Source organism: Colius striatus, chromosome 3 (assembly GCF_028858725.1).
Source record: "Colius striatus isolate bColStr4 chromosome 3, bColStr4.1.hap1, whole genome shotgun sequence".
Classification (NCBI taxonomy): domain Eukaryota; kingdom Metazoa; phylum Chordata; class Aves; order Coliiformes; family Coliidae; genus Colius; species Colius striatus.
In genome coordinates, this window is record NC_084761.1 from 7,728,432 (window position 1) to 7,741,147 (window position 12,716).

The following is a 12,716-nucleotide window of genomic DNA, read 5'->3' on the forward strand; positions in this document are numbered from 1 at the left end:
CCCGGCACCGCAGCCGCGGCTTCTCCGCCCGCGCCCAGGCACCGCCCCCGGCGGTTCCGCCCCCTCGCCGGCCCGGGGCCAGGCGGCGGTTGACGGCAGCGGCCGCGAGGTATGGCGGCGGAAGGGGACGCATTTCTGAGGGCCCAGGGCAGGACTCTGACCGCCTTCCGCCAAGGTACGCGCCCCGAAGGGCTGCGCCGAGCGGAACCTCGGCACAGGGCTGCGGCTTCCGGCGGGCTCTCTTCCCCGCCGCGCAGCCGGGGGGTGCGGGCGGGGCGTGGGGAGGGGAGGCCCGGGCCCGTACCCGGCGGCAGCGGGAACGGGGGGCGGCTCGGAGCGGCTGGGACAGGGCCTGGGGCCGTCTGGGTGTGCTGCTGCCGGGCGGTGGAGGCTGTGCCGGAGCGAGCGCCAGGCGCCCCAGCTTGTTACCGAGTGTCGTTGGTTTGCACCAAATTCGTTTTGAAGTGCTTGTCGGTGCTGCTAAACCAGATCTCTGTAGCTCGTGAAACTGACGGTGCCAGCGCTGTGCAGTCATGTGTTTGTATCCATAGGGGTGATCTACCAAGTTATAAACACTTTATGTTACTTGAGTGAAAGGCTGGCGTACCATAGGATGCGTAGTACCAAGGTCTCAGTTTCTTCCATGTGCTTCAGCCTCTGTCAGGGTGCAGGTCAGTAGCTAGTTCCTCCGCAGCTTCCATGCTGTGCAGAGACAGCTCTGTTAATGCCTAAATATAAATGAGCTCCGTAGGAGACACACTTCCTCCCAGGTGAAGAAGGTGATGAGGCCAAGCCAGAGACAGAAGCCACCTGCTTACTGCTGTTTTTTGTCTTGTGGCCGGGCCATCAGAGGAGTATGTTGAACATCTCTGTGTACCACACCTCTTTATAAAATTTCTCGCAAGGATGGAGGTTCTACAGTGTGCCTGGATTTTTCCAGGTGTGTAACTAGCACTATGGAAGGTATTTTGTTTCATTGTTTGTTTATAAATTACAAATTGCTCTGGTGGGATGGGCAAGGCTACTCAGTCCCAACAGTCCTGTGGTAATCTCTTGGGCTTCATTGGAAATATTTGCCTGTACTTGTTGCCAAATAAAGAAAACTCTGAATACATGAAGTATATGTATACAATTGTTCTGGCAACTTATTGCAGATGGTGTGGTTGATTTGGAGCAGAATACCTAGCATTTGTTGAGGGGACAGATGGCAGACAAGCCATCTAGTGATATCAACTGTATAGTGATTGTAACAAAGGGAGTCTTCAGCAGCACTGTAAAAATTTCTGAATAAAAGCTTTATCCAAGTACTTGAAAATTGCCTTAATTGTGGAAGAAAGAAAAGTGACTTGCATATCTATTTTACAGGTGTGGATTTTTTCCTCCTGAAGTGCCCTTGTTTGATACTCTTTAAATATTAAGACTTTCTTACCAACTGGTTATTAGTCTCATTCAGGACCTTTTTAGGCAATCATAGTCCAGCTAACATCTTTGGGTACGATGTTTTTCATCAATAATTTACTTAGCTCTTTCCTAAGAGTCTGAAGTTCAACTCAAGCTTGTAATAACTAATTGATCGGGGAAAAAAAAATAGAACTAAGGGCTGATAAAATTGAAGCAAAGTTTCTTGCGGTTTAAGATGAAAACTAGTTATCAGTGTTGTATTTCATCAGTCTTTAGGTTTCACTTCTCTTAAACAGGTAGCTACACAAAACTTTTACTACCACTGCTATGGCTCGGCATACAGCTTCACCATTGAGATCTTAATTTCCTTTTTTTTCTTAATACCCTTTCTGCAAAATCACTCCTCTACACCTTATCCCCTAATAGTAATTTGCTCAGTCTGCTTTCACATAATGTGGCAGTTAATACCTGTAACCTGCTCTAATCTGTTCTTGATAGGTGACATATATGAGTGAGAAGCTCAAGGTTAGAGATGTAAATTACCCATGTAATCAACAGAGCATAGTAGCAAACAGTGCATAAATAGATTACTTGGCTGGCAAGAGACCTGTTTATGCTTTGGCTTTATTGTTTTAATAAATTCTCTCTCTTTTCCATGCATGTGAATTTATGATTCAGATGGCTACTACTTAGTTGAAGAAACAGGACCATATATTTGGGTAAATTCTGTCTTCAATGCTTCTCCCAAAAAGTCATGTGGTTTTTTGAGTTGGATTTTGTTTGTTGGCTTGATTTTTGTCCCAGGTATGTGAATGGTATATTATGCAAAGAATTTCTGTGAAAGTAGGTTGTGACTGTTTGGCCCTGTCTGAGTGCCAGACAGACCCTGGTCTGGGGTCCTCCACAGGCTGCAAGTGGATCTCTGTTCCCCCATGGTCAGCCATGGACTGCAGGACAGCTGCCTCACCATGCTCTTCACCACAGGTCGCAGAGGTGTCTTTCTTCCCAGGCTTGAGCACATCCTCCCCCTCTTTCTCCACTGACCTTGGTGTCTGCAGAAATGTTTTCACATTCTTCCTCTTGCTGCTGCAGTTCAGCAGCTGCCCAGCAGCTTCTTTCCCTTCTCAAATACATTATTCACAGAGACATTACCTCAGTCACTCTGTGGCCAGGCCTTGGTCAGTGGTGGGTCCATCTTAGAATTGACTGGCATTAGCCCTGTCAGCTACAGGGGAAGCTTCTGGCAGCTCTTTGTTTAAAGAAGCCACCCCTGTAGCCCCCCACTACTAAAACCTGGCACAGGCAAAACCACTACATAGAGGGAACACTTTTTTTCAAGTAACTAAACAAGTGATAGTAATGTGGTCTTAACTGGTTGACAGGTGTCTCTGCTTTGAACCTGTGTTCTGCTAGTTTTAGTCAATGGTTCCAAAACCTTTATCTGGAAGAGGTGGATAAGCAGCATTGCAGACTCAGGGTCTGTTCCACATGTGATTTTTATGTTCCTCAGTCATGCCTTCTTTGTTGCACGTGCTGGAACTATCATTGTTTATACAAAGTTAGCGGTCTTTTTCCCACGTTCCTTATCCTGCACTGTTCTGCGCTGCAGTTCATCTGCTTTCTTGAACAGTCACTGCACAATGAAGTCTCTCCCTAGTTCTTCGTGCCTTATTCTCATACTGCTTTGTTTGTAGCAAATATTTCTTCCTTGCTCTTTAGTCACTGTTACCTGTTGCTTTGCATCTGCTGAACTGGATAGGTCCCAGTAGAGATTCAGGGAGGATAGATGTGTCTTGTCCATTTCTTTATTTTTTCTTTTGTGCCAGTTTTTAATGCATATGAGGACATTCATAGAATCACAGACTATCTCAAATTGGAAGGGGCCTGTAAGGATCATTTCAAGACAGCTTGGCTTCTTTAGGAGGCTTTGGTGAGTAACTGTCAGTATTGAGTGGATTTTCCTTGGCCATGTAAAAGCTGTCCGTTACTCTCTCTGAAGAATCAGGAACTGCAGTAGTTATTGTCTTTTTTATACTTTAAGTTAACTTGTCCACGCAGATTCCAGCTTTGCATTCAGTGGTTACCAGATTGCTCAGGAAACCCTTTATAAGTGTAGGTGTGATACTGACCATCTTCCTGCTCATGTGGTACAAAGGCAATTTTAAGCAAGAGGTAACTCTCCAGGGGTGAACGTTTTTTTCCTTTTGAGATCTTCTGTGGATGACACCTAATCTGAATGGTTTGTTGTTGTTCATAGAATTATAAAATGGTAGGGGTTGGAAGGGACTTTTAGAGATCATCTAGTCCAACCCCCCTGCAGAAGTAGGGTCACCTAGATCAGGTCACATAGGAACATGTCCAGGTGGGTCTTTAACACCTCCAAGGAAGGAGACTCCACAACCCCTCTGGGCAGCCTGTGCCAGGGCTCCCTCACCCTCACAGTGAAACAGTTTTTTCCTATGTTTAAGTGGAACTTTTTGTGTTCCAGCTTCATCCCATTACCCCTTGTCCTGTTGCTAGCTACTATAGAAAAAAGGGATGTCCCAACCTCCTGACACCCACCCTTTAGACATTTATAAATGTTAATAAGATCACCCCTCAATCTCCTCTTCTCCAGACTAAACAGCCCCAGTTCCCGTAGCCTTTCCTCATATGAAAGATGTTCCATTCCCCTGATCATCTTGGTGGCCCTGTGCTGGACTCTCTCCAGCACTTCCCTGTCCCTCTTGAGCTGAGGAGACCAGAACTGGACACAGGACTCCAGATGAGGCCTCACCAGGGCAGAGTAGAGAGGGAGATGAACCTCACTCGACCTGCTGGCCACACTCTTCTTGATGCATCCCAGGATGCCATTGGCTTTCTTGGCCACGAGGGCACATTGCTGGCTCATATTTAGCTTATTATCAATCAGGACTCCCAGGTCTCTCTCTGCAGAGCTGCTCTTCAGCAGCTCGACCCCCAGCCTGTACTGGTGCATGGGGTTGTTCCTTCCCAGATGCAGGACTCTGCATTTGTCCTTGTTGAACCTCATGAACTTCATGTCTAGTTGTTGAATTATCTACTGATACTTTGAAACAGATCTGATGCATTGTCTGAAAGAAAGAATTCTGGCATTAGATCTTCACAAGTTCCTTCATAATAAGCGTGGATGCAAAAAAATTCCATTGTTTGTCTGCTCTGCCTTTATCTGTGAGTGCATCTTGCATGGCTGGAACATGTTAGCCTTAACAAGTGTCTGTCAGATTACCTGCTCCTAATTCCTCTAAAAAAGGCTTTAATAGTTTTCAGATTTGTCCTATTTACAGTTGTTCTTCACCTTTAGTTTGTTTTTGAACTTTTGTATCTAACCTTCCAGTGTATAAAGTCTTTACTATTTTCTTTATTTGGATGCTTTAGCCTTTTGAAGGGATGGTTTCCTGCTCTTACTAGTGTCCTTATGGCTGTTTTTTAAGTTGTTAAGTCAGTCTGGATTCTTTTTTGGTCTTTCTGAAGTTCTTAGTAAATGCTGTGCATATGGTCTGAGCCTTTGGGATAGTGTTTTTGAATGGTTTCCGTGCTGCCTTCAAGGATTTTTGCACTTTATAAAAGCATCATAATTACATATAATTCGCCTTCCTTTGAAATTAAATACAACCACAGTTGATTTCTTATTTTTTCTTGCTGTCACATGAGTGCTGAATCTTGGCACATTACAATTACTGTTCCAGAGCTCTTCAACAGTAATATTTTTGAGCACTGATCAGAAGTGCTTCCCAGCTAGCATATTCCATTCCCAATACTGTCTCCATCTCTCATATGAATTAGGCAAATTTTTACGTGGGTTTTGAGCAACTTTCTGTGACTTCACCTTGTCATTATGCAAGCCACCCCCCTTCACACCTACAGTCTTGGGCTGTAAAGTTTCTGTAATGAGTTTACATGTTAAATTTAGGGGTGGGCATAAAGGCATGACTAGAATTTAGCATTCTGTAGCCCTCAGTCCAAATAAACTGTGTCTGAGGGGGCATTTCTTACCTTGGTAGTTATCTAAGAAGTTTAAAAGTATACTTTTTAAAAATAGTAACACTGCCAAACTTATTTGAGAAACTGTATTCTGTCAGTTAGAGTTTTTACCAACTACATCTCTTTAGTTTAGGCTCACTGTATGTCATTTGTGCAGTAATTACTCTTCAAAAAGGTTTTATTTTCTCTCAAAAAAAGCCCCAGACATGTTTTAATACCTATTTTGAAGGGTTTTTTAGCCTGGTTCATAAAATTGTGCCTTCCAAAAGAGGTTGCCTTGGTCATTCATCAGAACCCTGGACAGTCATATCTCTCAGGTACATGTGGAAAATATAGCTGCAATGAATGCAAATTCAATGACATTGAAATCTCTTGTATTTAGAGATACAGACCGTAACAATGGTGTCTTTGGAGCCATATTTGTTGATAATGTTTTAATATTAAATAAGGAATTACTAAGAATTTATTGCAAGTCCATTATTGTTTTTCAAGAGGAATGAAAACAAATTCCTTTAAAGGTAAACTGCAAAACAATGGCAAGGAAAATATTTCTGCCTTCTGTGTTGTTTATGATGTGTAAGCACTGCCTTCAGTTAAAATAGTCTAGTTTCCTTCCTGCTTATAGCTTCTTTATAAAACCAATGCTTCTTTTCCAATTTTACCTAAAAAAAGAATCACAGGCACAGTTTGTATGCAGAGATAACTCAGGGCAGGGAGCCACATACCTGTTTCTGCAATTTGGTGATCTTTCAAAGAAGTTAAATTTATTCCCCTGTCAAAGCCAAGATGAGAATGAGGGTATTTTTATTTATTTATTACTGCCCAGAGTATACTGAGAAAACACTAGGTGTGTGTATCCATGTCCATTCTTCTCTGATACAGTAGTGTCCATAGAGAAACTATGGACAGGAGTAACTTTTCATTACTAATTTGTTTCCATTAAATGCTGTAGAGTGTAGAGGAAGAAGAAAACCATTGTACTTTTAAAAGAAATCCCACCAAGGAAATACTGGAAATCCCACCTGTACTACCTGACTGTCAGAGGCCAGTTTGCTGTGGTTTATGTGAGCAATCTTTGTGTATATGTGTTTGTGATCCTTGGCGAGGAAGAAGAAAAGGGAGGAGAAATTAGGAAAAGCAAAAAGAGAAGAAATAAAGGCATGACAAGATAGTAGCTGTTGTCCTCTAGAAATGGTGAGATTTGGCTTAAATCCCACCTGATTCTATGAAGTGTCTTTTTGTGAGTGATAACAATGCACGGCTGAGGTTTTCTCTTGGGAATTGATGCTGACTGCTTTGGCCCTTCACAGAATTAATGCTTAGATAAAATTAGAAGCTGGCACCATTTTTCAGGCTATGCTACTAAAAATGCATTGCATTGATCTTCTCTCTGTACTTTGGCATCCATGAGAGCAGAAAAAGAGTGGGAAGTTATTGAAACTGAGGCATAACAACATGTTCTGAAGTTGGACATCCGTGGCAATCAGCTGTACAGCTCTTAAGGAGGCCTGGGAACTAAACAGACTTGGAATAGGAGTTTTTTTGTGGCTCAATGTCTAAGAGCAGCTCCACAGACATTATACGTCTTTCAGAAATGGGAATCATATATGTATCAGTTATCTGACACATCCCTTTGCTTGTCTGGCATTTGCATTTTCTATTGTTGTGGTGAATTCTGACAGCTGCAAACAACCTCTGCGCACAGGGATGAAAAGCCAATTTGCAGGCCTTCTCAGCTCTGCTCAGTTTTGCTATGCAAAGGAAAAGGCAGGAAAAAAAATACTTATCAATTGAATCCTTATCTTCTTCTGCTTTACCTAGCATGCACTTTGTCTAATACTGCTACATAGCTCATCTAAAGGCTTGAAAATTGAAACTCCCAGCAAGAAGGAAGCCTTTGTCCTTTCCATAAAGTCCTTGCTTGCTACATTTGAAGCAAAGATAGCAACTGTACACGCCGTTTCATTTAAACCTTATGGAGTAACATCTAGGACCTGGATCATGACTAGATGATCACTGCAAAAGCAGCTGTTCCCCCTCCCACCACTTGTGCCCAATACTGTTTGTTACTAACCCTCTGCCAGACTTTGGCATTCCCCTAGCATAGCAACAGAATGATTTGTCTGAGCATTCTCCTTGTGATTCAGTGCAAAGTCCAAAAAAGAAATGGTTCAAGTAATCTTTTATGGTGTCTGACTTAGCACTTAAGCGGGCAAGGTTCATTTGCACAGCCTACTGTACGTGTTCTGCTTGAGGATGCTAACATGCAGCTGCCGAGGGACAGAAGTATCATACAGAGGTTTTGTTGATAATTATCTGAACACAAGCCACTGATAAATCATATGTTACACAAAAGACTTCTAGAGCCATCTATGGAAGATGTTTTTACATACTATTTCTCATTGCTACCCTCTCATCATATTGGTCTGTTATAAGAGCAGGTGTGCATTTTAAGCAAAATTAGCCAAATTGCACTAGTTGCAACTCTAAACTGTGCTTGGACTGATGTTATGCCTTGGACAGATAAGGGAAAACTTGCATAAACTCCTCTGCAGGCACATCAGTGAGGGTAGTTAAGAGTTATTTCCTGGATGAGCTAATATCAGAGCAGGCTTTTTGGTACAGGTGCAAGTTTGCACTAGTAGTATTATACCAATACAGCCCTCTTCATGATATCCTGCTTTTATTTATAGTACTTTATAGTAATTGAAACACATTCCTGATAAGCAAAAACTTAGATTGTTAGTTTAAATTGAGTGTCCACATATTATTTCCTTACCATGTATTTTATTGTTTTGTGGGGAACTAAATCAGTAAGCACTTAAACTAAATCAGTAAGTTTAACTTGATAAGTAACAAGCTAATGGAGTTTGGTTTAAGTACTAGGCTTACTTGCTTTTAAATAAGAGTTCCTAGTTGAAGTGATTAAATAACAAGACAAAGGTAGAAAATATTTATTCAACCTGTTATTTTTTGTAACTATTTGGTAAGTTATCAAATACCCCCAAAATAGCTGTTGACTGAATTATTTGACTAAGACCAGTTAATTAAGCAAATATTTTAAGTAAATGTTTTCTATGTAGCTCTGATTCACGGATCTTTTCTGTTGTCCCTGCTTTGCTTTCTTCATTTTGTCTTTTTCTTTCCTCCAGGAGAATATAGCATGTACCTCTGCGTCATTTTCAGTTCCTTTCTCTTTTTCACCTTCTATCTCTTTCCTTTTCTCCCCACTCTTCTTCACCTCCACCCCTGCATCTTCTGTTTCTCCTTTCTTCTACCACTTCTTGATTCTGTCTATGTACTGAACTTCTCTTTTGAAATTCATCTTAGCAGTGTCTCTCTCTCTGCCTCACATGACCATCACTCACCCACTCAAACCAGAGCATCTGTGTACAGTCTTGGAAACATTCAGGTACTTAAAACCTAGAGAGCTACTGTATTGGCATGAATATAAGGCAGGGGCAAAAAAACACCCATATATATGAAGCGTATATTAGAATAGCCCCTAGTCTGGCTTTGCAACCTGCTTTGCATCAGCTCTGCATGCTCCTTGGCAGTGCATTGTCTTCTTGCCAGACTTCTCTCTGTTCAAGCATTATAGATGAAGCTCCTGGTTACCTGGGACCTGATCCAGTCCTGCTGCCTATGCCAGCCAGCCTGCCTGACAGCTACCTGGCCTGCTGCAGGAGCTCCAGCTGCCTTTGGCCACCAGACCCATCCCTGGGGCTCTGGAAAGGGAAGCACAGTTTGTCTGTAACTGCAACACAGTCTCTTTTGAAACAAAGACCAGCTGTCTTTTCTAAGTAGTTCCTGTAAAAATAAATGGGTAAATGTCTCTATATTTTACTTAGACTACTATGGTGAAACTTACTGGCTTCAGATGAGTTGATACAAAACAAGTAGATTTTGCACAGCACTAGTTATCAATACTGTCTACAGAGTTACTGTCAAGGGCACAGGTGTTAAAAATCCTGCCTTGTTATTCAAAGATTTGAGTTTGAGGATTGTGTCGCTCCTCTAAAACAAATTCCCATTTCAGACTTTATTTTTTGTTAGTTATATTTTCTCTAGGTCATAGTGGATTTCTCATACAAACTTCTTTAACTGATTTCTTTTCTATAACTTTCCACTTACAAAAACTGTCAAGTTTATTTTACTGTACAAATGATGCCTTTGATGCAGCATGTAAGCTGGTTTTTATAGCAATTACATTTTTCCATGCAAGATATGAAATAAAAACCTAAATTACTTTGTGTCATTGAGCTGCTTCCATGAGTCTTCTATTTCAAATTCATGGATACATGGATCATTTAACTCCTCTGCAGAAGTTACGTAATTGGAAAAGTTAATTTAATTTCAGAATTAAAGCCTAATGAATGGCTAAAAGTTTCTGGCTATAAAATATGTGATTATTGTTCAGAACAAGAGAATGCTAGTATAAATTAACACATAGTGTTAACAGATTATAAATACTTTTGTTTGGAAATTAAATGTTACTTTAACTAAAATGTAGAGGCTTGCATTTGGCAAAATGATCTGATGCCATAGCAACAGATGATAATTACAAGCAGTTTCTGGGACTTGCCCACATTACTTCTCCTTCACCCCATCCTATCTATGTCCATGGTGCAAGAGATGATTCCTGAACTCTGGTTTCTAACCTTCCTTGAAAGAAACATACCTCCCTTCTTGCAAAGTAAGAAGCTGCAGTTCTAGATCACTTGAAAGAAAACGAAAAGTAAATCAATGCAGTGTGCATGGTACTTGCTTGTGTACTGTCATTGGAAGATTAGTTTTGCCTCAAGACTGTATTTCAGAGCAGGCTGACATAATATAGAAATAAATTTGTGGATTATATTTTCCTTTGAAATCATTTGGTGTATCTGATTTTTTTAGATTCACCTATAGATTGATGTAGTCAGTGAGTTTAACAGGTGAAATACTGTTTAAAATAAACCCCAATAACACTAAAATGTATTCAACCAAATGCAGTCATCAAAATGGAAATGTTCAGGTTGCAATTAAATGCACTTAGCTGGAGAAACCACAGTATATTTGTGTTTGTACTTTAATTCCAACTTGAGACATGAATCTAGGACACAAGATACCCAATCTTGTTTTTCATTTGTAGCCAACTGTTGCTTTATTTGACCAGTGTTATTTTTTTTTCTTAATGTGCGTGTAGTTTTACATATCAAACTTCTTTTTTGGTACTTGTTATTATAGCCTGAGAAAAATGAGTATACAAGAAAATTGTAGCAGTACAAATTCTGTTGTAGCCTCCATCTGCACTGACTTTACCAATGACCATTTTTTTCCAAGTTTTCACCTTTTTATCATAGGTCTCAGGACCTATTGTGACCATTTTAAATTAGGATTTTCGTTGTTGCTCCTAATTCTGATGTTGCTAGCTTTTATTTGCTGACCTTGGCCCTGTTGAATAGCTTCAGTTCCAACTCCAAAAAATGGGCTACATCCAACTTCTATGTAAAAGTATAAGAACAAAATGCATTTTACCCCTTAATAATTTATGAACAAGTCTCCTGGAACCATCAAGTGTGAAGTGTGTTGTGTATGTTTTAACTTCTTAATTAAAGAAGCAATAATTGGAGACTTAAAAGAATCAACTGAAATCTAATGTTATACACTTGTGCTATGTTGTAGTCTTGTAATTCCAGCACTATTTACTGAATTCCTCACATACTTTTTTTCTCTAATCAGTCTGTAATTACCATGTGGTATAATTAGATTAATATACTTTCATTTATTGCGACTACCCATTAGAGGGAAATTTTGTACTTCTGCCTTTGTATTAGTCCTATATGAATGACTACAGAATTCTGTACTTTCATTAAAGGAGCCTCAGCTTACTTAGGTGAAGAGCAATCAATTTAATGATGCGTGGAAACTTCCATTCTCCTTATAAGTTTCTCTAGAGCTTAATTTTTTTTCTCTCCTGTTTAATTCTAAGATGATGAGTACCAATGGAAGGGGCCTTTCTACTTCATCCAAGGAGCAGATCCTCAGTTTGGACTGATGAAAGCTTGGACAGTTGGAGACACTGAGAATGGAGATGATGAATGGGGAGAAGAAATAAAATTAGCAGAGCAAGCAGTCAAGGCCATCAACAAACTAAACCCTAAACCCAAGTTCTTTGTGTTGTGTGGAGACCTGATCCATGGAATGCCAGGTAAAGCAATTTAAAAGTGTAGAATGGGCATTGTGATTCTATTTTCTTTATATTTCAGATTAGCAACAAAGCTAACTTAATTTCCTTGGCTTCTCAATATTTTATATGCTACTGTTTTGGTGTTTGGGGAAAAAAAGTGTGCTTTGTGGATGATTCTTGAGATGTGATTTCTTCATCTGACTACATGTATTATTCATTTTAGGGATATACTTTTGTTAGTTGCTTTATTTTTGGTGGGCCCGAGGAAATTTTCTTTGAAACAAAAGCGTACACATTAAAATTCTTTCTTCTAAACAAATTGCTTTGAGAAGACAAATGGAGACTCTAACCTTTGAGGAAAAGCCATGTTAAGAAAAGAACAAAAAATAGCTGTGACTTTTTGAGTACCCGAAGTGGATGAAGCTCAGAGAATTGTCTGGTTTTTTTAATGCTTAATAAATGCAACTGCTTCAGTATTTAAATTCCTAAAATGTTAAAAACGAGCAAATTCAAGTTTTAGCATAGTGTTGCTGTGGGAATTTGAGATCAGTGTTTCTGAGCACAACCATTAGGAATAACAGGCAGTCAAGAAAGGTGAGTTGCAAAGTTTGACAGCTATAACTTTAAAACAGACTGGTATTACTTTCAACTTCATAAAAAATAAATACTTTTCTTGGAAGTGGGAAAAAAAAGTGATGTTACCAGTTGACAAGTGGTCTGAAAAACAGATCTAAGTTTAGTGCCATAGCTATGTATTTGACAGCACAACAGTCCATAAAATGAGCTTGCAAATACAGTGTCCTGTCTGATCTGCTTTGTGTTCCACTTGCAGCTTCCAAGCTCTTGTTTGTTCAGAAAAATTTTGAGAGTGTTGGAGATCTTTCACTACTTCCTTCAGTGTCCCACAAAGTGGATTTTAAAACCTTGGCTGTCAAATTGAAAAGTCGGTTTGATTGATATTATTTATAAGCTACAGAGTTTCTTTTGATCAGAACATGATTTTAGTGATAGAGCAGGGAAAAAATAAAAAGCAACAGATACAAGCTTGATCCTGTCTACTGTGTAACACCTCAGTAGTTTGACCATAATATAAAGTCTGCCATTATGCTGTTTTATTGGTTTACATTCTTGCTTTTCATTTTGG

General features: G+C 40.1%; 1 protein-coding gene across 1 annotated transcript in view; it reads left to right on the forward strand.

Annotated features, from left to right (window-relative positions):
• The window catches only part of CPPED1 (calcineurin like phosphoesterase domain containing 1), a 49,102-nt gene continuing 36,386 nt past the window's right edge, over window positions 1–12,716 (forward strand). Inside the window, exons 1-2 of the mRNA XM_061993331.1 lie at window positions 1–175; window positions 11,375–11,593. Of these exons, the coding sequence (XP_061849315.1) occupies window positions 112–175; window positions 11,375–11,593 (283 nt within the window). The 5' untranslated portion in view covers window positions 1–111. The remainder of the gene's footprint in view (window positions 176–11,374; window positions 11,594–12,716) is intronic.